This window comes from Aythya ferina (genome assembly GCF_964211825.1).
Source record: "Aythya ferina genome assembly, chromosome: Z".
NCBI classification, from domain to species: domain Eukaryota; kingdom Metazoa; phylum Chordata; class Aves; order Anseriformes; family Anatidae; genus Aythya; species Aythya ferina.
This window is the reverse complement of record NC_140299.1, coordinates 47994585-48019447: the sequence shown is the minus strand read 5'-3', so window position 1 is coordinate 48019447 and position 24863 is coordinate 47994585. Positions and strand designations below refer to the sequence as shown.

At 42.7% G+C, this 24863-nt stretch overlaps 1 protein-coding gene across 3 annotated transcripts; it reads left to right on the top strand.

Moving 5' to 3' along the window:
- The first annotated feature begins 732 nt into the window (after nucleotides 1-732).
- Nucleotides 733-21627, top strand: LOC311427853 (tubulin polymerization-promoting protein family member 2-like). Of its 3 annotated transcripts, XM_084505499.1 has the most exons (10): nucleotides 12481-12843; nucleotides 13665-13717; nucleotides 14885-14967; nucleotides 15178-15308; nucleotides 17786-17807; nucleotides 18940-19166; nucleotides 19614-19778; nucleotides 20598-20774; nucleotides 20934-21087; nucleotides 21231-21627. In XM_084505499.1, the coding sequence occupies exons 6-10, from the start codon at nucleotides 18958-18960 to the stop codon at nucleotides 21411-21413; spliced, it is 888 nt and encodes a 295-aa protein (XP_084361625.1). In that variant the 5' UTR covers nucleotides 12481-12843; nucleotides 13665-13717; nucleotides 14885-14967; nucleotides 15178-15308; nucleotides 17786-17807; nucleotides 18940-18957; the 3' UTR covers nucleotides 21414-21627. The 3 variants fall into 3 exon arrangements, 2 of the variants coding, with proteins under 2 accessions (XP_084361625.1, XP_084361626.1); XM_084505500.1 differs by lacking the exons at nucleotides 12481-12843; nucleotides 13665-13717; nucleotides 14885-14967; nucleotides 15178-15308; nucleotides 17786-17807 and having other exon boundaries at nucleotides 19078-19166; nucleotides 19270-19778; XR_014687598.1 differs by lacking the exons at nucleotides 12481-12843; nucleotides 17786-17807; nucleotides 18940-19166; ... (2 more) ...; nucleotides 20934-21087; nucleotides 21231-21627 and adding exons at nucleotides 733-835; nucleotides 8343-8417 and having other exon boundaries at nucleotides 14885-15877.
- The last annotated feature ends 3236 nt before the right edge of the window (nucleotides 21628-24863 follow it).

Sequence of the window (24863 nt, the reverse complement as noted above, 5' to 3'; positions counted from 1 at the left end):
GTTGTGTTTATACACAGATTAATATATATATATATATATTTTTTTTTTTTGAGGACATGATAGTTTGAATCTGGTGAGACTATGTCTATATACATTCACCTTGTTTTTGCATGTCTGTTACATACATTAATGATAAAGTTTATACTTTTATATGGAAACTAACAGTCTATTATTATTCCTTCCACAATTCTAGCTTTAGACATACCAAGACAAAAAAGCACGTTGGTTGGAAAATGGAGAAGTCCTTACTGCCTCCTGTCTGCAGGCTCCCTCTGTTTCTCTCTGACTATTCCCATCTTGCCTGTCCACACATAATACTCCAGCCAGGTTCCTCCTTATGCTGCTTTTGTCTCTCTCTCTCTCATTCTCTCTCTCTCTCTCTCTCTCTCTCTCTCTCTCTCTCTCTCTCTCACACACACACACACAAACACACACACACAATTGCTATGCATATATTGCCATATATATTGCATATACATATATATATGTGTGCGTGTGTGTGTGTATACATGTATATTTATATACATATACATACATATATATCTTTTTTATATATTTTTTCTTATTCCTCTGTCCTCAACCCCTGAGTGATCATACAATGCTCATTAGCTTCAGGAGCAAATGAGGTTGCTCTCAATTGCCTCCTGTGTTCCCTCTGTGGAGGTGCTGACCCAGCCTCATAACGTGGGCCCCTGCTGAGCTCCTGGAAGGTCTGCCCATGCCCAGTGGCTCTGAGCAGCCATTTTCCAATAAAAGAGGCAGAAGGAGAGCAATGGAGTTGGATGATGTGGCCGGAGAGGATGGGGTTACTGCACAGACATGCAGCCTGAGGCAGGTGGGACATGTGGCTTATCCTTCAGGGACGACTTGGCACAGGCCTGCTGAAATTGTCAGTGAATGTATGGTAGGCGGACATTACATTGGGCTGAAGAGGAGTATTGAAGAATAACTTCATCAAGTTAAAAATTGCTGAAATGTTTATCTGCTTCTGGAAAGTAAAATAATAATAATAATAATAATAATAATAATAATAATAATAAGGTGTTATTTGCAAGAAGGAAGTTTACAAATGGGAAGAAAAAAACAGTATTTTGGCATTCAAAGCATTGTTTCTACCCTCACTGTGCTTGAGTCTGTGGTTGTGACAGCATTTGAGAGATCAAGCCTGCATGGAAATGAGGCACCCTGTGAAAGCATGCTTAGGACCAGAGCTGTAGGAGGGTGGCAGGGATCACAGAAGATCAATAGCACTGTCTGAGAGATGAGGCTGTCCAGCTCACTCACCAGTGCAGGAATCTGGGCTGACCTGCAGTAATGCTTGCAAAAATGCAGGCAGCACTTTTCCCCCCAAATCCCTGGGAAAACTGGGCAGTTGTGAGAAACTTGAGGCACCAAGGAAAGGTGAGGTGTCTCCACAACAGGCAAGGGTGGTCTCGAAGATAGATAGTCCAGGTGTGCTGGCTCCTGCTATATATTACTTCTGTTGGTTAGAAAAGGGAGGAGAACAGGTAGAGCTTAAATCCATATTGCTTTGGAAAGCAGAGGAAGTTAAAATGTCTACTTCTGTTTGAAATCTATTTTTATTTTTTTTCCTGTTTGAACCTCTGTTTTTTTGAATGAAGCTTTAATGGTGACCACAGGGAAGGTTTAGGCTAACCCAGGCAGTACAGACAGCTAATCCCACCTTCTGCTTCTGCTCTGACCACAAAACACAAACCCTAGCAGGCCCAAATACAGCCACGGGTGAGAGCTGCCCTGCGTGCAGGCTGCGTGGTATTTACAGTTACAGCAGCATGAGCGGAGCGCGCTCCGGAGAGGCGTTAATCGCCGTCGGTTACAGATACCACGGCAGGAAGGAGAACTAAAACCGGCATGCAGCTTCTCACGTTGGTGCCACAAACGGCAGGTCTGAGTGAGTAGCAGGTATCTGTAAACACCAGCGAGGAGGAATTCTGAGTTGGAGCAACCGCGTGCTGACCACAGCATGGCCATGAAGGGGCGGCCAGGACAGGCGCTGCAGCTAGGGTCTGGCTTTGTCTGCCACTGCGAGCGGGTGGATGGATGGATGGATGGATGGATGGATGGATGGATGGATGGATGGATGGATGGATGGATGGATGGAGGTTAGATGGAGAAGGAGGAGCCTGAGAAGGAAGAAGAGGAAGAGGGGGGACCAAGATGACTAGGGGGGACCAAGCCGAGGTCTGTGCTGGCTTGGGCCTGGTGCAGACCTCTGGCACTTTTCTCTGATGTAAAGGGAGAAAAAGCAACAGAAGGATGCAAAAATGTGTTGTACTTTGTGACAGACCAAGAATCTCATCCTTAATACTCCTGAGGATCACCAGCTTAGCTCATCTCAGCTCAGGGATATTGCTATTGCTGGCCCTGACCCATTCAGCTCAATAACTCCCAATCCCATGTGCAACTATTCTACTCTAAAACAATAAGACTTATTGGAGAAAAACAAAAAACAACAACACCAAAAAAAGACACAAGACCTTCAGAAGGTCCCTTTAATTTATTTATGCAGCTGCACCCTACATAATATCATTAAACTTTGAAAGGGTTTGGACAAACAGCTCTGCATCTTACACAACACTTTTATATTTACCTGTAAGACATTAGTTTGTTCTAGGTTGCTCACTAGGCAAGTAAGTTGTTTGTTTGTTTGTTTGTTTTGTTTTGTTTTTAGTTCAGCCATTAGGCAAACTGCTGTTATCTATTTGAAAAAATAGTACTTCTGTTTATAGTGAAGCATTAATAGTACTTGTTAAAAACGAGCTTAATTTGGCATTACAGTTACAGGGTGGTTGAGCAAACTTGCTCTCACAATAATTTAAAATTTGAATTTATGTCAAGAAGTATGGTTACAGCTACAGTGCTAATGACTCAAGTGTTAGCACTCATGACATAGAAAATATTTGGGTGGTAACTGTGGCTAGGAAAACTTTCTGCCTTCATTCTCCCCTTAGTATGTGGACTTGAGCAGCTACTTGCTCAAAGGCTCCGGGAGCTGCCCCTGCTGGGAGGTCAGAGCTGCTTTAAGCTGGGGCACATTAAGTGGGGATACGGAGTCAAGACATGCATGTTGACAATGACCAATGAATGTCCATGGCTGGTGGTTGATAGGTCTTCTGCAGTTTTCCATGGAAACAGGCTAGAGTAAGCAAAGTCTTGTGCAAGGGAATTGGAAAGAGTCCTATATCCCATAACCATGGGTAGCTGAAGGCAAAGGCTGGTGGGGACAAAAGTAACATCATATTTTCCTGTAGCTCAGAGCATGAGGATGTTAGTCTGAATCTGTATGTCTGGGTGTTGATCACTTGGATAAAGCTGGCATGGCAGATGTACCTTGAGCAGCTGTGTGACAGTCACACTTGGGCATCTGTCAGGCTCTTGCCCCTCTCGTTCTTTAAACCGTAAGAATGAACCTGCAGATTCTTTCATAGCACAAAACAGCTTCAGAGAAGGGACAATGTGCCTGTGCTCTGCTTTCAAAACCCTTCCTTCTCCCTGAACAACTTGAAAATAACAATTTCCAAATCAGAGGCTGGATCAGAAAAAAAGCAGTGATTTGTGTGGTAGTGAGCCTGAGGGAAGACAGGGAGAGATGGTGGCACAAACGTTGGCATCCAGGTCTAGGGCACACTGTTAGCTGACTTTTAGAACATTTGTCATTTGTTTTTGACTCATTCAAATGAACAGCATCCAAATATGTTTTTTTGAATTGACAAACGACAAGAAATTAGGTGGCTGCATTTCTGATTTCTCTTCCTAATATGCAAGGGCTCCCCTTCCCCCTGCTTCTCAGCAGAAGTAAACAATATTCCCTGGGACAAAATTTAGCTTTCCTCTAGCTCTTCATAACATTTAGCTCATGTTAGTTAATGCCATTAGTCAGAGATCTCCAATTTAAGTGTCATAAAATGCTAATTATAATGAGGCGCTTGATGTCTCTCCCCGGGTGTAACATCTCAGGATGCTGCTGAAGTCCTATTGGACAAGAGTTACCGGGACAGAATGAGGAAGGTGTTTTGCTGTGCTGTAGAGGTTAATTAGAAAACTTCTCATATTATCGGTGAACCTAATTAATTTCACAACTTTAGAACAGAGTCCTGATTACATCTGGAAAATAGCTGATAGCCCCGATAGCAAATTATGGATAATTTGATACAAGACCACTGTAGTTTGAGGTTACCTGGCAACAGCACATTTTGCTGACTTTTAAGTAAGAGTAATGACTACGACCTGGGCGAAGAGAGCTGTGCAGAATGTCCAGGGGGCGGAAAGTGCCTTGTTCTGGTCTTCTAGGAGGAAATCCTGATGATTTCAGGGAGTAAAAGAGGATGTTGCCATGGAACACATACTGGTTGTGCCCCATTTCCACTAAGCATGTCATGTCTAAAGACTGCCTTCCCACAGATACTGTTGTGTCCAAACTTACTTGCTTGACATATGCTTAAACTCTATCACACAGTACTAATAGTCTGCATTCTTTATTCTTTCTATGGATTTATAAATAAATAGTTCTAGTCATTGCAGCCATAGACTTACAAGAACTCAAAGATAACGCAGTTTTCAACCACAGCTCTACACCTGCCCTTTGTGAAGGTGTATTTAAAAAGCAATCTTCCCACCAGCTGCTGGGCTGGTGATAGATGGGATTGAATTAGTAAGGCAGATAGATAGATTCAAGCTGACATCCTTGTTGAATCAGCTGCTGGAGCTGGAGGTTACTGGAAATCCTTAAGGGCACATGTGCACATATGCAAAACCATCAAGAAAAAGAGCAATATAAAGAAAGATTGTGTCTTTGTTAGAAGCCAGAGCTTGTCCCAAAGATTAGGCTTACTGGAACTACTGGCTGAAAGCCCTCCTCAGCTAGACATGGGTTTTGTGTTGTTGTAACTCCTTCCTTCCTGAACATTTATTAATTCTTGCACTTTAACATCATATGTACTCTATTACATCTGGTTTACCATCAGCCTGCTATATCAGCCTATGGAGAATGACTGGGAGGCTGGCAGAGCTTCCCAGGAATTTGTCAATGCTGGGAAGTCCCACTGAGGTTTTTGGGGCGTTCCTCTGCTGACCTGCCAAATCCGATCTGGATTCTGGTAGCACAATGCAGGGAAACATAGCCTCCTGGGCACGTGCTACCCCCAGCCTCTCAGGCACACAGCTGGGCAGTTGGCAGAACGTCTGAGACTTCTCCATGTTCTTCTGAGATTATATATGAGTTTCTGGCTGCCTCACATACAGAGGCCAGGAAGGAAAAACGAAGATGAGAGCTTGCCCACACCAGAGGGAGTTTGTTAGCACACTTTTCCAGAGAACCTCTGTTAAAACAACACTGATTTTTTTTCATTCTTATATTATAAAGTAATTCCTTTTAGCTGTGTTGGCAATTACAACTTTTTTGCCAAATGGAGCTTGTGTCTAGAGCTTTTGGCATTACAAGAATGTCAGGCAGGGAATGAGAAATAAATCATAGCTGTGCTGACAGTACCTTTCAACGCTGGTGAGCAATGCCTGCGATCACACACAGAGATGGGAGATGAGTAAGAGATTTGAGGCCACATTCTGCTCCAGCTATGCAGAGCTGTTGAAGAAAAATAAAGTAGAGCACATTGCTCAGGAAAGTCTCTCAGAGCTGTGGGATGTTGGATATGTGCCCCTATTCTTTGGGAAGGTAGTAGCATTAAGCCATGGATAAGAGAAAGGAAGGCATATACTCTTCTGAAAAAAAGGCCTCTTTTCATTACTTTTTATTTTTTATTTTCTCTCCCCTGTTTATTTGTTTGTTTCTTCAGTCCAGGGGAAATCTTGCAATGTAGCTTGGTGGACATGTCACACATTTAAATAAATCAAAAGATGAAAAGTCAATTCTTGCAAAACACAAGAAGAGTTGCTTAAGAGAACTGACCTGTTATTGCAAATGATCTGTCCATAGATGTACAGTTTTACAAGTGCTTCCGTGTCTCTACAGATCAGGAGTTTGCAGCAGATTGCGTCCTGCCCCATCAAACTTGTACTCTGTTAGTAGAGTTAGGTGGTGTAAAACAATTTCTGTTAGGAGGCTTTGGTGAGCAGAATGCCCAGCCGCTCTGCACCTGGCAGCCTTGGCCTAAATGTTTGTGATAGATAGAATTTTGATCTAGAAAATTTGAAATGTTCAGGTTTGTTTGTGCACATACTATGCCCTGGAGTATCTCATGCCCTTTCTCACCAAAATCCATAGATGATGAAATTCTGCTCATGATTGCCTTGCTGACATAATATTCCTGTTTGCTCTCTTCCTGCAGGTACCTGAAGAAAAAGTTATTAGTCTTTTCAAAAGAGGCTTCAAACAGTTTACCTGTCTGATTTTCCTTTAAGCCATTATAAGCAGTTAATTGTTGGGTATGACTTTTTTTTTTTTTTTTCTCTTCCCCATAATTATACCAGTTTGCAAGCTTACCTTTAAGGCATAGTTTGAATTTTGTGAGTAGAACTCCAATAAAACACTATCATTAATACATTATTTTCAATGTTCAACTATCTTGATTATAAAGCATAGTTAGTTTTTGATTCAGTTTCTAAAAATCTGACTTTTCTGTGTCTTACTATCAAGTACAGAAGTGTCTGTGAGCTGAGTGTCATGCTGAGCTGAAGGATTGCTCTCACAACCATAATATGTTCAGGAAAGCATCCAAAAGGAGCTGAGATCTGCCCACATATAGAGGGTCAATTTCCCTTTAATGTGTAGTTAGTGGAGAGTATTTCTGTAAACACAAAAGGAAACCAAACATGTAGATGTTTGTGGACCAGAATCCTTAATTTATGGAAATCACTGCTATCCAGCTGAAGTCAGTGAAGCTATGACAGCTTATTCCCTGCAGTAGATTTGCCCACTGGCTTCTGCAAATATGTGTTTGTGTGGGCAATGTGGGACAAGTTGAATATGGTCATCAACATTGACTAATGTCCTTCCAGGCTAATGTCCTTCCATGGGAATAGAATACCAGCCTCAAAAACATCACTTTTGCAAACTGTGTTCTGCATAGGAATTGGTTTCTTTGTGGCCATGAAATACAGTCATGTTACACCCTGCATACAGAAAGACATTGCTTGCAAATTATGAGAAGATCTCAAACTGAATGAGTGGTAAGACTATTTCCTGAGAGGAGCATTCTGATCAAACCAGAATATGTCTAAAAACTTCAGCATGCAGGTAAGAATATCACGTCTGGTCCTACCTTTCTAGGTGTTAAGCACTGAAGGCCCCATTAGACCTTCAGAAGACCCTCCAGGTCTTGTTGATTCAGACCTCTTACAGGCACACTAGTAAATAGGTTGAGGAAAGATTTCAGAATTCTTGACCATCTCCACATCTTTTCATGGATTAACTGTTACTGCTGCTTTTTCAATTTGCAGCAGATTACCAGCAGAGAGAAAGAGGGAGAGAAAGAAAAGAAAAAAAATAAATAAATCACAGAATAATCTTTATTTGCACACCAAAACAACTTAAGTTCAATTTGCAAAGAAAAAAAAAATTGCAATCCCTTATTCAAAGTACTTTTCTCCTATCCATTTTCGAAGTATAGGAAGAAGATTCATGAGAGACATTAAAAGCAGAGACAGTGAACCACTGGGATAGAATGTGTTGAGAGGCTGTGGAGTCCCCATTACTAGTGTTTGATGTTTGTCTTATCTCACCTAAGATAAGACAAACATTCACAGGGAATGACATAGATGGTGTTTTTGCCCTAAGAAAAGGAATAGCTGGCCTCTTGAAGTCTCTTCCAGACTTCTGCCTTCTTCCCCTCCCTTTTCCTTGTGATTTATGGCTCCTTGGGGTTTCTGCCTGCCCTCTTCTATTTTCTTGACAGCATATTATGGAGGACTTGCACGTAATTGTTGACTACTTGAGTGCAATAAGCTGTTTTTGATTTTCTTTGATTTTCTGACTGTATTTGGTTAAATATCTGAAATAGCATGTGACCTTGTTAAACCACACTCCAGTAAACTGTAGATAAAGAATATAATTTTGTATTTAGAGTTTGGCAAAGAACAAACTGATCCCATGCCACTGTCCCGCCAAGGAAAGATGTGGTACGCTTGAGGTGAAGGTCCTTAGAGCTCACTCAGAGGCCTCAGAGATGCTTCCTGTGCCACTAAGTATATGGGGCTGGATCACAGGGAGGGTATTAATGACAGGGTTGTTTGGGTGGTCTTCTCTGTTACTAGGCCTGGCTAGTTGGCAGACTATGCCAATCCTCAGTCAGCAAACAACAAAGGAAAAAAGAAGGGACAGCACTTCTTTCCATGGTAGGTGAACCATGCATTTCACTCTGCCCCAGAGCCTGCTTGAAGCTAAGTTTCTGCTGAGTCTTAAAGCCAAAGGGACTGCTGCGGCCTCCTGTCATGTTAAAAAGGTAAGATCCATTCTCCAAAAAAGTGTTGTGTATGGAGACCTTAGAATGCCTTTTCCTGAATAATTTTACAAGACTTTCAGAGTAAAACTTGAGGGTTATTCTCTCTTTTATGTGTATGGGCATGCATGTGTGTAAATACGCCCTTAGGTAAGGAGCACTCCAGGCCAGGGCTCGGTGCTGCCACTCTTACGCAGTCCTCTGACATTGTCTAAAGTATTTGCCACAGATAAAGCGAGAAGGCCTCAGGAGGGTGTATAGATCTTGACCCCTTGCTACCTTCACACCGCCTCACATGGCATTACTCCTGATAAGAAAACATCTCACTGCAGCCACAAGTGACATGCGTCTTTGCTGCAAGCAGTAGCACGATCAGCCTGTGACAAGGTTTTTCTTCAGTCAGCACAGGTGGAGGAGGTCAGTCTAGAAACCCTTCTATTACCTGACCTCCCTCCCCTTGTGCCTGGAGCACCTATTGATTGCAACAGATATGGGCTTAACAGCATGGGCACCTGGGATTAAGACAGTTGACGGCCCTGCGTGTTGGATTTCCTATCACAAAACTGACCTTACGAATCAGCTACAGAAAAAATAAAAAATAAAAATAATAAAAAAATAGAGTTAAAGTGGAAAAAAGGAGACTTCGGTGCGGTTAAGGTTTATATTTATATCTGGCTGCCATGAAGGAACCAGTGCCTGAAGCTGTCAGTTGAACGGTTGCACTTGCTGAGACCGAGTGTCAACGTCTGTGCAGGGGGGTTTATTTTTCTGCCAGTACAGACCAGGGCTCCCCTATAATTAGAGGTGGCATGGGGTGAGGTCCTGCCACAATCATGAGTTCACTCCGGCTCCTCACTCAAAAATAGGATTTGGGGAAGCGGGGAGGTGCGTGGGGGTATATCGCCAGTTCTCGTTTTTTGCACAAGATGCACCTAACAGAGTAGCACAGGGCATGATTGATATCTGCTTGAAGCAAGCTGGGTTTTATTTTTTTTCTGTACTTAACCAGACCTGAAAAGCAGTCCCAGGCTGTGGCTTCAGCAACCGGCAGCGTGAGGCCAGCTGAGTTGTGTGGACTCCCACAAAGGGTGTCTTGCTTCCGGCAGATGTCCCAGATACCAGGCCATTTGATCCCACCACAAAAATAGTTGCGTAAAATATTGTGCGTTGGCTCTAGCCTGACAGCGATGGGACTGTTCCGCTTCGCTGGGCTGGTGGAAACATCCAGCGGGGCTGTGGCTCTTGTCCAGCAAACCTTCTCCCTCCATGGGGCAGCGAAGCGCCTCTGCAAGAACGAGAAAGGGAAGGCACCGGGGAGCTCTCCCTTCCTTTCTGCAAGTCAGGCTCTTAAAAAAGGGCACATACTTTCCTAGCTGAGTGCTCGCACCTAGGTTTGTTGCCAGGAGGGATGGAAGAGAGAGTGCTGCATAGCCTAAGGCCCCTGGCACATTTCAGGATTGTTGCTATGCCTTCAGGAAAATACGGACTGCCAGCCAAATCCTCAGCTGGTGCTGACTGGCACAGACCTGCTGTCTGCAGCACAGGGAGGCCGATTTGCACCTGTTGAGAGTCTGACCCAGGAGAAAAAGCATAAAAGAAGCAGGTCCTTTTGCACTGTGCTTCACAAGGTGTTGAGGATCCCCCACCCAGAGCTGAGACTGCTGCTGGTCTTCACAGTGTCACTGGGAGCAGGGCTGCAATCCTGCAGAATTTTAAGCCGCAGTGAATGCTATTGATGGCTGCACACATATATTTCTCAAAATAAAAATCATGCCACAAATCATCCCAATTCCACAAAATAATCCCACATGGGCAGTGAAATCATGCAAGAATCCTGCTTCCGAAGACAAAATGTTCTTAGCCAGAAGAGGTTTTCTGTTTTGTTCTGTGGTTTCAGACCTATCTGAAAACTGGCTCTGCTCGCCTTGTCCTTCATCCTGGTTTTATGGGACAAGTACTGTCAAAATGAGCCGTGAAAAGGGGCCAGGCACCACATCCAGAGAAGTGACAAATGGATACAAGCACCAGTGAACTGGTGGGAGCACATCCCTGTAGTCTCAGCCACTGCTTGTGACAAGGCCTTGCAGGCAGCATGGAATAAATTAACTCTCCTTGGAAAGTTCAGGCATGCTGCAGCCACATGGGCATGCAGAACCCAAACTTGTCTCCATCACCATGTACTGAGAAGTGTACTTGAGACGGCAGGCTATGCAAAACAGGTGTCAGCTCTTCCAACCCAAGCTAGAAAACATTGCTAGAAAACAATTCAAGCTGGAAACCTGAAAAATGAGCACTCCCACTCTCCTGCTACCTGATAAGCTGTCCTCTGTCAGTGTCTGGTGTCTAGTGTCTGTTAATACTCATCAGTTTGTTTGCAAGGCTGGATGCAACTGAAAGCTGATCTGACTCCTGACTGCAGCAGCACATGGCTTTTACCTCTTTTCCAGCCTAAAAGAAACAGTATTTTGTGGTGTGCTAGCAGTTTGTTTATTTTATTTTATTTTATTGTTTGCTTTAGAAGAATTTCTGACCACAGTAGGTTTTCCCATTTTCTAGGAGCTGCATTGCAGTGGAACAATGGAAGAATGAGAACTGGGGAGAAAATGATAGGCTTACATAAATTAGAAAAGAAATAAACTAAATTGACTGTGAACACAAAAGCAACCATATAAGGTTGGAAGAAAAGCTTATCCACTCACGTGTCCTGTCTCTGACCTGTGCTCAGACCAGAGGAAGCACATGCTCCTGGGGCATCCTCCAATCTAAAAGCTCCTGGCTACCAGTCAGGCTCAGAGACTTCCCAGGCTAGAGGTTGCTGCCTCTCTACATCCAGCAACCCTTTTGAGGACTTCCTTCCATGGTTTTGGCAAATTGCTTGTTGAGCCTCTTTATATTTGTCCTACATAAAGCATCTCATGATGGATGAGTTCCACCATTTTACATTGTGAGGAACAGTATGTTCTTTTATTTGCTTGTAACATTGCAGTCTGTAAATAAGGACAGAGTGCGGAGTTGCCATTTCTCAGCCTGATGTAAAAGCACAGAAGCACAAAAAGAAAGAAAGAAACAACAACAAAAACACAGGAAAACCTATTGGACCATAACAACACCCAGAAGAGAAAACAAAACAAAACAAGAACAACAACAAAAACAGGGACAGAGTGAATTTGGCTATGCCATGGAGCATAACATCCAGTTATAAATGTTCTTGCTAGGCTCACCCCAGGTTAGAGGGGTACAGGGTGTCACGACCTGGTACAGCTAGGTGAGTCACTGACTGCAAGGATATCAGCACTGTTGATCAATCTTACTGCATCTGTGCCTAAAGGTCCTAATTTGTATCTGATCGTCATTTTCCAGGTGCCCTAAACACACAGTGAAAAGACAGATCAGCTCCTGAGGGCTGGCCTCTGAAATATTAATTGAGCGAGAGCTGGCAGGTACAAGGTGCACAAGGCTATTGATACCCACCAGATTTCTTTTGCTACTTCTAGACTTGCTGGACACCTGGGCTCAGACACCCCAGGTTTTGGGAACACACGTAAGACTGTAACCAGAAAAATTAGAAGTTCTCACTGGTTTCTTAGCCCCTTACAGTGCTTGCTCAGAAGCAGCCACTGCCCTGGGAAGGAGCCAGGCCAACATACCAGCTAGGTGCATGCTTCCTTGAGCTGTCCAGGAGGTGTTCAGTCAAAGCTGAAACTCTTTTTTTATCAACACCAGCCACTCAGAAAGGCAGCAGAAAGAGGCTTCTGCATTTTAGCCAACATGCTTCCCTGGTGTCATGGTTTTGGCTGGCATAGAGCTATTTTTCTTCACAGAGGCTTGTGTGATGCTGTGTTTTTGGATTTTTGATTAAAATAGTGGTGATGACACACTGCTGGTTGCAGAACAGTACTTACATTAAGTCAAGGACCTTTCAGCTTCTCATACTGCCCTACCAGTAGGGTACTGTCTTTATCTCCACCCATGAGTTCTCACTCCATTACTTCTCCAATTCTCCCTCCCATCACACCTGGGGAGAGGGAGAGAGCAGCTCTGTGGTGCTGACCAGCCTGCTGGGGCTAAACCACAACACCTGGTTAAGTGCATAAATGGGAGGGTGCCCAGTTCTCTGTCTTTGCTCTTTGCCTTCACTGAAGCTGTTGCCTTACAGTGAAGAAAAGACAAGCATCTTCCTTTGCAAACTGTAGTGTGTTTTGAAAAAAAAAGTGTATTTCCTTAGTAATGATGAAAGCATTATATATGTGTGTGTGTATATATGTTCATTGATAGATCGGAATAGGTCTGTCACTTTAAAAATCTAGACCCCATGATAATCTTTACCTCTGCTCTTGGACATCACAATCTGCTGTTTGTACAGTACCTTTGTTTATGAAGCAGGGTGCAGAAACACTAATCAATCTAGTAGGAAGCTCTAAAATGTAATGTAAGTCATCTTGAGTCATTTAAGCCTGGTTATGCTCAGTGCTTTTGTTTCGGCACTTGCATAAGTGGTTTCTTTGCTTTTATAGAAGACAAAATATAAGAGATGGTAAAGACATAGTGGCAGGAAGGTGTAATACTAACACTGAAATTTGTGAAACTGGTCATATCGCTCATTATCACAGCAAATAAGGCCAGATCTGTGCTTTTAAATGTTATTTAAGCTATGGCCTTTATAGACTGATATTGAAGAATCTTACTGTTTGATAAAATAAGGCACAAAAATAGTACTGGTAATTAGTTGTTAATTTTTTCTTCTTTTGTTTGAGACTCACTTTTAAAAGCTTGAAATAGCATTCTCTGGCTGAAGTAGGCCTCGGCAGCTAGCTGGAAAAGGCTGGACATCTTGATCTATCATAGGAAAATGGTGGGCCAACTCCAACTGTGTTAAGAGTGAGAATAGCTCAGGAAGATCATTGAATTTGTTTATAAAGGTGCCAGGTAATAAGTGATGAGGAAGTATGCTTACCCTATTTGTTCCTGATGCACGCCACCATCAGAATTTTCTGTTGGCCTGAATGACAGCACACAACTGAGGACTTGCAAATACCTTTCTATAAGGATCTAAGGAATTCAGGAGCTTGACTTAAAATAGATATCTAACGATATGTTTCTCACAAGCACCTAAAATGTGATTTACCACTCTTTTATTTATTTATTTATTTATTAATAAGCATATGGTACACTTGCTATTTGTATGCAACTATATTAGCCTTAAAAATGCTTTAACCTAATATTTCTTGAATATTTCTTCTCCCCCTACAGAATGCTTTGATGTGTTGTGGAAAAAAGTTTGCAGCAACATTTGTGTTTCTACAGTAAGTACGCACAAAAGCTGTAGCTTTTCAGATGGAATTCTAGGTCAGAGTTGACAAACTGCCAAGAGATTTTGCATGCAGAAGGATGTTGTTAGAACAGAGTGCGAATGGCTCAACTTGTTGAAACAAGTCAAAACAACATCATTTATTCCTGGATAATTGCATCAAATCAAGTTTGAGATAAATGCAGTTTTGCTATGGAGAGAGCTAATATAATGTAGCTAAAATAGAATAGGAAAACATACTTCAGGAGCAAAATTAATTCTTAATATAACTACAGTGGAATCAGCAGATGTTACATTGGTGATGAATATGATTCGCATTATCATATAGATATATGTGAAAATGACCTTTTTTAATGTGTTACTAATCACATAATAAATCAAGTATTAAATGCCATATTTCCTAATGAGTTAGTTAAAGTGTTGTAGCAGCATTTGTCTAAGAGCTTTTTTCTAAGTCTTGGGAGAGTTTCAGCAATGTGGCACACCTGCTTAGCAATCCAGCATTTTCATATGTTAGCGCGGGCCATAGCCCACTCTCACATATGCTAAGAAAGACCATAGGAAAGACAATAGGACAGCATGTACCAAAGTACCTTTCATTCTGCTTTGGAAGGATTTGTCACATAGCTGGAAACTGCTTGTTATGGACACTGTACCTTAAGAAAATATTCTGTTATTTTTTCTCAGACATACAGATATTGTTTGGATTATTACAGAGTGAAATGAAATATAAAACAAACAAAAAAACTGATGTCAGTGTCGACAGGAATACATATAAAAATTTACTCCTGAAGACACACTCACTGATTTCTGACCAAGGGGAATATGATTTATCCTAGACAAATTATTTTGAATTTATTATGTCTGCTAATATAACAAACAATAACTTCAAAATACAGCCACAGTGTCCTCAAATTATGTGCTCTGATCAAAATGCATTAACTACGCTTATAGAATTTAGGTTTCCCCTGTGGTTGATATCTTTAAATATCTTTAAATGGCCTTTCCTTTTTTTAATATAAATTTGTTTTTGTTCTGTGATTGAGATGATTCTTGAAATAAGCAGAGCCAACTGTGGAAAAATATATTCTCAAATTTTCATCAAAATAAACTATCATTGTTTAACACTGCTCAAGCTAAAGCACCAATCTTCTTTGTATAGGTCAAGAACATGAGAGTACATCTAGATCATCAGAAGCTTCCACAGTGATTTTACTGTGTAAAGAGAAAAAGCAATGGGACGAGGTACGTGAAGACCAATAATGTGCCCTCATGTGGGGGCCCTCATGTGGGAGCGGTGCTTGGGGAGAAAAACTTCATTGGCTCTCCAGCTGAAAACAGTTCCAGCTAAACTGTGGTCCAAAAGGCACTCAAGGAGGGAACAAAGCAGTGGCTGGAACTTGCAAAGAGAACTGTCTTAACTTTCAGTTTTTCTTGTTCTTACACCTTTTCCAGTCTATTTCTTCCTACACACAGCCTGAGGAAGACGCTGAAGTTAACTACAGGATAACATTTGCATAATATAAGGAACTATACAAACAAAACTCTCAACTCTTTGTGTGCTCAGCCTCCAAAACAAGAGGCAGGTAATTTCCTTGATAGAGAGGGAATCTATTTTATGTAATTATTCATTTTTTTTTTTACTAAACGGGTATGCTCATAAAAGACAGTGGTTTACCATAGGTAAAAGGGTGAATAACTTCTTGTTTTATTGCTGTGGGCTCACCATAGGGGTCTGCAGGTCAATAGAGAACCCAGAACAATGCAGAAACATAGTTTTCCATGTGTTGGTTTCCAAATAAAGGACAAAAATCTCTAGTTCATGTGGGCTAGACCGAGGCATACAGACAAGGTCACTTCACTATGGGATGCCACAGAGGTTTTCTGCTCAGAAAGACCATGAGGAGCTACTGCACATTGTTCTTTTTCTTACGTTGGGATTAGGTGTACACACGATGGGATTTATCCGGGCTGGTAATTTTCATTAGAAGCTTGGTATTTATAAAACTGTACAATTGGTGTGTATTAAACTTGCCCCAATTTACTCCCTTGGAACAACAGCTTGAACTATGTGTCTTAAAAAGGCTTTCTTATAGTGTGTGTGAATGTGTGTTTATGCCTGACAAATAATAATAATAAATGCACTAGAACTGAAGGTATTGAAAAGGAATCCCATAAACTGTTTTTACACACAGCAGCTATGTTTGGTCTCTTTGGCTCTATTTTAATTTCTGACCAGTAGCTTCAAATCTATCAGTGCAAGATTCTTGTTCTTTCAGCTATTCTTTAAAATTCTCTTTCAAGTCTAGGCACCAGCATTTTCTTCTGTTCTTCCCTCTTTCCACATATTTCTGTATCAGACAGATTGTATTTGTTCAGCAAGACAGCTAAAGTCACTGCCTTTAAAGCTTGTACTATGCATTACACTCTCACACTTGACTCTCATTTTAAATAAAACTTTGTTCTTCATATACTCAGAGACCAGGAAAGGGACAATTTGGCTGCAAAACTACACAGTTTGGAATCAGATGGAGAGCTCCATGTCTGAGTTTCAATTTACCTTTATCCACCATCTTTTGGGGGTTTCTGGGTCTAGCTGTAATCCGAGCAGCTCATTTTGACAGATTTAGAATGTTTCATACAGTAATTGGAATTTCACTGCTTTAATGTCTTCATTCAAACAGTGTCTCTGATCATGGCACTGGAAAGGAAGTCTTATGCTATACATAGCTTTATGTGAAAAAAAGGAGGTTTATATGATTATGGTAATAGTTCATAAAATCTAGCAGACAAAGAATAATTTAGAATTCATTTATTCATAACAGCAGAAGTTAATATTCTTCTTGCCTACAAAAGAGCTTCAGACATTATTAATCTTTTCTCCCAGATTTCTACTATTCTGCAGAGCTAGTTTGGTTTGCTTCGATGTTACAGATGCCTTAACTTTTTTTTTTTTTTTTGTACTTTTTAGTCTCTTCAAAATACTCTTTTTCCTTAAATAAATAATGCTGATTCCATGAAGATGGTATCAAAGTTGTCTTCCAATTTTCCTGCAGATTTATGTAGGAATTTGAATAGAACACTGCATTCTGCTCTCTGTTCTGCACCTAATGATTTTATTGGTATAGAATAAATCACTTCCCTACAACTGAGGATTTAAGCAATTTAGCATATCCCTTCATAATCTGAGAATTTCTTTTTAATGGTTTATCTGCTTTGAGAACAGGGGAATAGTGTGTGTGTCTCTGTTTCTGTATGTTATTCATATTATTTTATTAAAACACCCTTTTTTTTCTTTTTCTTTTTTTCTCGTCCTTTTATTTTTCCTTTTATTTTATTTTTTTTTTTTTTTTCCTTCTGGTGATTCTCCTCTATTTCTTCATCTCTGGCCAATCTACGATACTTCAAACCTCCCCAAATGCAATTTTAAGCTGAGCTCATAGCAGGCTGGCAGCAGCCTCAAATACTTAACTAGTTACTTGGGACCATTTCTGTACTCCCTTGGCCTGACTTTGTCGAAACCCTTCCAACTGAAAGCAGAAAAAATTTGGCATGCGGCCACAAGAGAACTGAAAAGCAAAGACCATAGGCACAATGTCAGATTAATCTCTGTGTTAACTTCACTGGAGCACTATGCCTGGAACATATTAATACAATTTTGCTGTGTGATCTGTCAGTTGCATGCTATCATTCTAAAGAGTGGCTCTTTAAAACCTTGTCCTCCAGGTTAAATGAATTTAACGATAGTGAACTGGCAGATCATAGGAGATGTTTGTCCTTAGAGGTGTCTGTGGTGGAAATCTGCAGCTTTTGGTGCTTGGTCCAATGATTTTTTGCATTTTTATCGGTGAACTGAAAATACAGGTAAAATTGCTGTTGATAAAATTTGTTGATGACAAAAGGAACTGAGATTTTTCTGGGGAAATATAAGAATAGAGAAGTCAGGCAGAAAATTTCACAACAGCAATCTGGCCATTTGCCTTTTTGCTAATGAGGTGTATTGATAACTGGAATCTCTGTCTGTGTGTGCACGCATATGATATTTTTTATTGTTTTCCCTCAGGAACTGGAACTCAAGGTTAGAGGTAACAAACTTCTTTCACATATATTATTATATAGTATATACAAGTATATTGTTATGACGTATGTTAAAATTTGGTGATCTGTGGTGAGCTTTGTGTTCACTTACTCTACCTACAAAGTGCATATCTGGAGAGGGCTTTGTCCTTTTGCTCAGATAGGAGTTGGAAGAGACCACCTATTTAACCCTTGAAGACTCTCAGGTATGTGCCCCACCTTCCATGGCAATCTTTGCAGCTTTGGACACTTGTCTAGTCTGAGCTGTTTTTGTTAACAGTTTTGTTGAGGTCATGACTAGGGAGCAATGCCCTAGTAACTTTAGGGGAAGTGACCTTCTGGTTCATTCGTTGTCACATTCAGACTAGGAGGAGGAGAAACAAAGAAGCTGTCATCATCACAGCCGAACTGTAATAATTTTGAGTTATAGGGGAAAAAAAGAGGTGAATTCCTGACCTCAGAATTTATGGGTGTTTGGCAATTCACTCTAACAAAACACTGCCTTCTTTCTGAGGCTGTCAGCTTTACCTAGTCACCTTAGAGAAGGTTTATATTGCTCAGTTAAAATATATATGTGTATCTATGTATATATTTAATGCAATTAAAAGAAAAAAAAAAAGTTAATTTCCAAATATATGTTTTGCTATAGAAAAGTCTTTCCAGAATGTAAGAAAAATCCCCACCAACAACACGCACATCTATCCCCTGCCTCCCTGTGGTGATATCTCCTGCCTCATTTCTTTTGTGCTTTCCTTGCACTGGCAGCACTACTGGCATTCCTGCTCAGGCAGCCCCCAAACAGGCCACCTTCAACAAGAAAAAATAAGGCAATTCCTATAGATGATTAGCATTTGCCTAAAAGGCAGAAACAGCCTCCAATGGTTTGGCTGAGGATTATAATGGCATCCTCACTCCCCATTCCCATCTCATTAGCATCTTGTGGCACTTCAAAACCAGCCAGAGGTATGGCTCTGGTGCTACCCTGGTAGGGTGGGATGCCTATATCCCACCCCTGGCAGCAGCAAAGGGTGGCACTGGGTGTTTTTTTTTGCTATTTTAGTCTTGCCTGGATCCTCACTGCTAGGCAGTGCCCTTTGCACAAAACCTGCCAAGGGGCAAATGAGTTTTCTTCATTAACAGCATAATTGATGAGGAATTATGGACAGCTCAGCAGGAAGAGCAAAGGCCATGAAGATGAGCAAAAGCACTGCGTGCACAGCAGTAACTGCAAGGTTTTCTTCCTGGAAGAGGCAGACCTTCACCAAGCTCACCCAGCTGCTTAGATCTGGGTGTACTATGACAGGTGGCAAGACCAGAAAATACATTCCTGTTAATTCGCAGCAAGAAGAAAATATTTCTGAAATAAGGTATATTTATACATGGTTCCATGTTGTCTTGAGCCTTACTGATGTCCTGGAAATCCTAGTCTTTGTTTTCACCTCAGTTTTCTACTTTATTTTGTTGGCATAGAGTGAAAAAAGTGTTTCTCTAAGATTCTGCACATGTGGCGTGTATCATATCTTTCCCCCTTCTCCTCCTGCCCTGGCTTTTTGGAGTAATTGGTTTGCTGGTGACTGCCCGGGCTCATCCCCTAGCCAGGGCCTGATGCTAGTAGCAGATCATCTCTTCAGGGAAGCATAAACAAGGGCTCGCTGTGTTTACTAGTTATAGCGGTAGCCCCCCTTCCCACTACAGGAAGAGTACACATCCCAGTACAGATGATGTGTGACATGTATGCTGGCTGAAAACCAGGCAGCATTTGCTTATTTTCCCAGTGGGCTGAAGGTCCAGTGACCCCCATCCCCGCCCCACAGAACATGGCGTTGCCGCCTGGCCACGGTGTTCTTGGTGAGGACTGTGACACAGGTGCTGAGGTGGACAATCCGCAGGCGAGGCACAGGGTGTGCCTGCCACCTCCAGGGACACAGCAGGGACAGTGCCGCTGCCAGTGCCGCCGCCAGCACCGCCGCCTCATACAGGTGAGCTGGGCCCAGGCCTCCATGGGGCCTCACCCAAGATTTACATTAAATAGCAGCCTGCAAGCAACTGTGAGACCCAGAGCCCTGGGTGAAGCTCAAGGCTTTAGGAGAGGCCAGGCATTTCAAGAGGATCCAAATCCATCTCACAAGCAGCAGGAGTTGACTGCTCAAGTTGTAGCAGACTGATTTACAGGCTGCGCAATGGCTTTTATTCTCTCAGAGGTCCCTAATACCCAGTTGTGATGGTCTAAGTTAATCAGTAGTAGAAAATTTATGGGGGTCAGGAGGAGGACAGCCTCATTCAGGGAGTTGTTCAGGGGACGAAGTGTGATTGGAAAGATGGGGACAGTTTGGTGACTACTTACGAGGCAGTCTGCAACATTTAGGCAATTATCTGGGGCCTGGAAGACAAAACTGGTACTTCTGTCATCAGATAACAGGCAAAGTATAAATCAGTTTACAAATACGGGCATTTGTTCTTGGGGCTGTCTAATTGAAACTTGTATTTCCAAAAGGTTCAGAGGCTTTGGATACCCCATTGCTTTACATACAGAAGTCATTAACTTGCCCCAAAGCCCCACCTCCACCTCTCCTTTGCCTTCCCTTGGGTCCCAAACTGTCCCTGCCTGGATCCCACCCGTTCTGTGCTGATGCCCGTTGGGTTGCCATGGCAGTCCCATGGCACAGAGATGCCCGTGGTGGCGCCATTTTTACTGCAGAACACCAGGTACAGGTGGGATGTGAGTGCCAGTCAGGCAGCTGCAGGTGATTCTCAGCTCCCTCCCTGCTCCTTCCTCTTCTCCTTCCTTTTCTCCACAGCAGCAAGATGTCTGGGGTAGAAGACGCTTTCCGTAAATTCGCGGTATATGGTGACACGGCTGCCAGCGGCAACGAGATGACCGGGAAAAACTTTTCCAAGATGTGTAAAGAGTGTGGGGTGATGGATGGAAAAGCTGTGACCAGCACTGACGTCGACATAGTATTCAACAAAGTCAAGTGAGCGTGGCAGCGAGGGGTGTTGGGCAGCGCTGTTGGGTGGGCAGAGGAGATGGCATGAAGCAACCAGGCTCTCAGACAAGGGGCACCCTGGGGTTTTCCTATCCCATTGCCACCCACCTGCAAGGTAACTTTCCTCTTGGTCTCCCCTGGCTGTAGGACCAAGGGTGCCCGCACCATCACCTTTGCTGAGTTCCAGCAGGCCATGAAGGAGCTCTGTGGTAAGCGCTTCAAGGGCAAATCACCAGAGGAAGCACTGCAGGCAGTGTATGGCCTCATCGAGGGGAAGGAGCCGGGCAGTGCAGGCACCACGGTGAGTAGGAGCTTCCTTGCCCACTGTGCAACTGGAGCTACCATGGGATCACATATCCCAAGGGCTATCCTTGCATGTATCCTTGCCTATTTGTGAGCTCACTCCTAATGCTGGCTGTCTCCTGCTGGTTTCCTTTTTTGCAGAAAGCCACCAAGGTTGGTGGGGTCGAGAGGCTGACGGACACTAGCAAATACACCGGCAGTCACAAAGAGCGCTTCGATGAGAGTGGTAAAGGGAAGGGTCTTGCTGGCCGCGAGGACCTGACTGACAACAGCGGCTACGTTGGTGCCTACAAGGGAGCAGGCACTTACGACAAGACACACTAGGCATGAAACTGCTTAGGAAAGCAAGGACTTTCTTCCCCTATTACTTGGGAGGAGAGGCAAATAAATCTCATGCAAGTGGCTTTCTGTGTCTGTGCACATCAAATCTGACAGGGTGAGAATGCATGGGGTGGGCACTGGATGATGGTTGTGTGGGGGTGGTTCCCCATCCAATGATGCTTTGATTGCTGTGCAGCAGGGCTTGAAAGCACCTCAATCCAAGGACAAGATAACCTTCTGGAGAAAAGTCTACGGGCCAAATAGCCCACTGCTATCACATGGCTTCTCATTTCTAATTAAGTGAACAGTAGGTTAGTCTTCAAATATTCACTCATTATTTTTATTATCCCCTACCAACACACTTGTATTTTGTTGTTATTTTTGGCCTGGGGAGCAATGCATACTTGTCTTTGTATTGCCTCACTGTGTTACACTTCACGCTGGCAGTTTCTGGTGGCAGACAGCTCACCAGCAGTACCTTACCATACCTCAAAGAGTACCCTTATGAGGCATAGGATGCAACAGTGCAACAGGTACTACCCTGGGAGGACGGTAGAGGTCCCAGTAACACCAGTCCCTGCTTTTTGCTTTTCCCTATTCGCCAGGTTAAACCCCCTCACATATTCCTAGCACATGCCTGGGTCACTCATCACTATTTCCCCTGGTTTCAGGGTGCTGGCAGCTGGGAAAGAGTTCATGACCTCAAGGAAGTGAATAAAGTGTGATGACTGACCGTGACCTCCTGTGCTGCCCATGCCTTTCCTGAGAGTTTTGAGGGGATGGGAGACCAGGAAGGGGGCAGGAGAGGTGTCAAAGAAGAAGCTGAGGTGCTTTCCCAAAGTGTTTGTTCAATTGCTTGTCTTTATTTCTCAGTACCAGAACTGATCATTAAAACTTCACCTTAACTGGCAATAAATAAAATTCTGTGAAATTCAGACTCAAGGTGGTTTTTTTTTTTTTTTTTTTTTTTTTTTTTCAGCCACAACAGGATGAAATGCACAAACTAAGATGGAAAAAAAAGCGATGAAATATATGTAAAAAATAAAGGCCATATGCCCACTTTTTAATTGGCTTTTTATAACTCAGATAAAACACATTCAAGGTGGCAGCAACACTGGCATAGTACACCATGTGCTGTACAACAGTTTAAGCAAAGTACATGTAGATTAACAGGTAGCAGGGCATTGTCCACAAAAGAAAAGGTAATGCGCTTATGTAACAATGGAAGAACATTCTCACCTAGCTCTGCTTTTGATGTTATACCATTCCTTATTTTAATGCAGTCAGCAGGTAATTGCAACAAGTATTAATATTTCAGAGCTATGACTGTTGTTCCTGACACTTTGTGTTATTCCTGAAGTGGCTCTACTCAACTTATTGCTCTTGAGATGCTCTGGTGAAAACATGTCTGGGAATCTGCAGGACTGTTTGACAGTGCCTGTGCCTGGACACAGCTCCTTAACTCCTTTCTCTGGAGGTCCCCTGCTCTTCCTAGGATGGAGGCCTGGTTGGTTTTCTCCCCAGAACATAGCCCTATATGGACATTACAGCTGTTGTGTGTTATAGTGTTATCCAAGGTATGGGTCTGAGGTTTTCCCAGTACTTTGCACCCTACAGCCCCATCCCTTACAAGGGCTTATTGTGGGCCACTTACCCACGGTGGGTAGTGGCCCCTTGGTGGCCAAGCAGAAAGGCCTACCAGCTCCAGCAGATAATGCAGTTTTCAAGCAAAAGATGTAGGCACCAGCCATCTCACAGCTGTACCAATGTCCAGGCTTGGTGTGGTGTTTTGTGCCATTCCTTCTTGCCACATTTTGAGCAGCTCAGGACCTTGTCATTTTGAAGGAAAAGAAGACAAGGACTGTCCTCAAGAACCTTGATTATTTATTTGTTAAGACCCCAGTTTCCTTAAATAATGAATCAAGGAATAGTCCATGTAAAGTTCTGCAAACAAACACAGGGATGTGTTGATGTGTTGTAATATTAGCTTCTTTTCTTCTTCTTCTTCCTTCTTTTTTTCTCTCTCTATATATAGTTGGCACAGAAGAAGCTGTGGGAGCTTGGGGAACAGACTGAGAGCTTTGTACTTGTGTACTGTGAGTTCTGGTTTGCATTAGCTTGGGTACAGTGTGACACTGGAGGGTGGATTTCTGAGACATGATTCAATCTACTTCATCCTGTAATCTAACTTGTGTAGTACTCCAGCACCAACAAGAACCACTGCTTGTCCTGCCTATTCCTTATAAGTAGAAACCACAAAAAGATGAGGAATGCCATGCTCCCTCCCTACAGCAGCTGCAGAGTGGACAGATGAAAAGGAAGTTGTGCTCGACAGAGGAGTTCAAAAATAGTACCTGATTACTACATGCCCCTGGGGAGGCAGTAATAATAGTGGATCTAAGATTTTAAAATAAAGACATGCATGCATCAATGGCAGCATCAAAGGCACATCTGCAAGCAGGACAGAACAAAACACAAAACACAAAACCAAAACCAACACAAAAGAAACAAACAAACACATGGACAAAAAGCAGTTTATGCTTTAGTACATTGGGAGCCTGCAAAAATTGAGAAGATTGCCCAGTGCAAGGTGGGGTGGAGGATTCCTCTTACACCACCGCCATCTAATACTAAATTTCTGTACCATTTTGTGTTTACTCTCTTACAGAGGCCATATTGTCTAGCAAACCAACCATGCCGGGAGAAAGAGGTTAGGAGCCTTCCCCATGGTGGCAGCAGGTGCGCATCACAACCCCTGTGAACATTAGGGGAAAGGCGAGGGTGCCTGCTGGCACTCCTGTTGAATGGAGTGCATGTGTTTAAGCAGTAATGAGAACAACAAGGCTGGTGGAAGCTGCCAGAAGAGCAATGTAGCTCTCTACACATGCAAAGTGCTGGATTTGGGGGTAATACTGGGAACGCTGGAAAACTTGCTGAAATAGAACAATGCTGCTAATCTAGGAGATTATACCCAGCTATGGCTAAGATGTGTCATTACTGTGGAAAAAATGGAGAAGGATTGGCTCCAAATTATCTGTGGGGGAAAGAAACATTGGACCAAGACATGCTGTCAATTTACAACCACTTTAACACAAAGGCAAAAACAAACAAACAAAAACCCACTAAATCGTGTTCTTTGGAAAGCTCAGCAGGTTTGTATCTGTGGTGTGTCTCTGGACATACTCCTCATCCCCCAGACTCCAGTCCTTCCATTCCATGCAGTTTTCTGGCTATCTTCTAGAAATTTGACTCAAGACCAACTTCAGTAGTTCTTTGCTAGCTGGTCTTTGCTCCAGGGTACTGGAGCATGTTACATGTTACACCAGTCAGGTAGAAATTGCTTGATAACATTGATGAAATCTGCACACAAATTAGAACAAGATCTGAAGATATGTCTTTGTGACTGTGCTGCAAGAGCAGAGGCAGTAGGACAGGGAGTTATCTAACACTGGT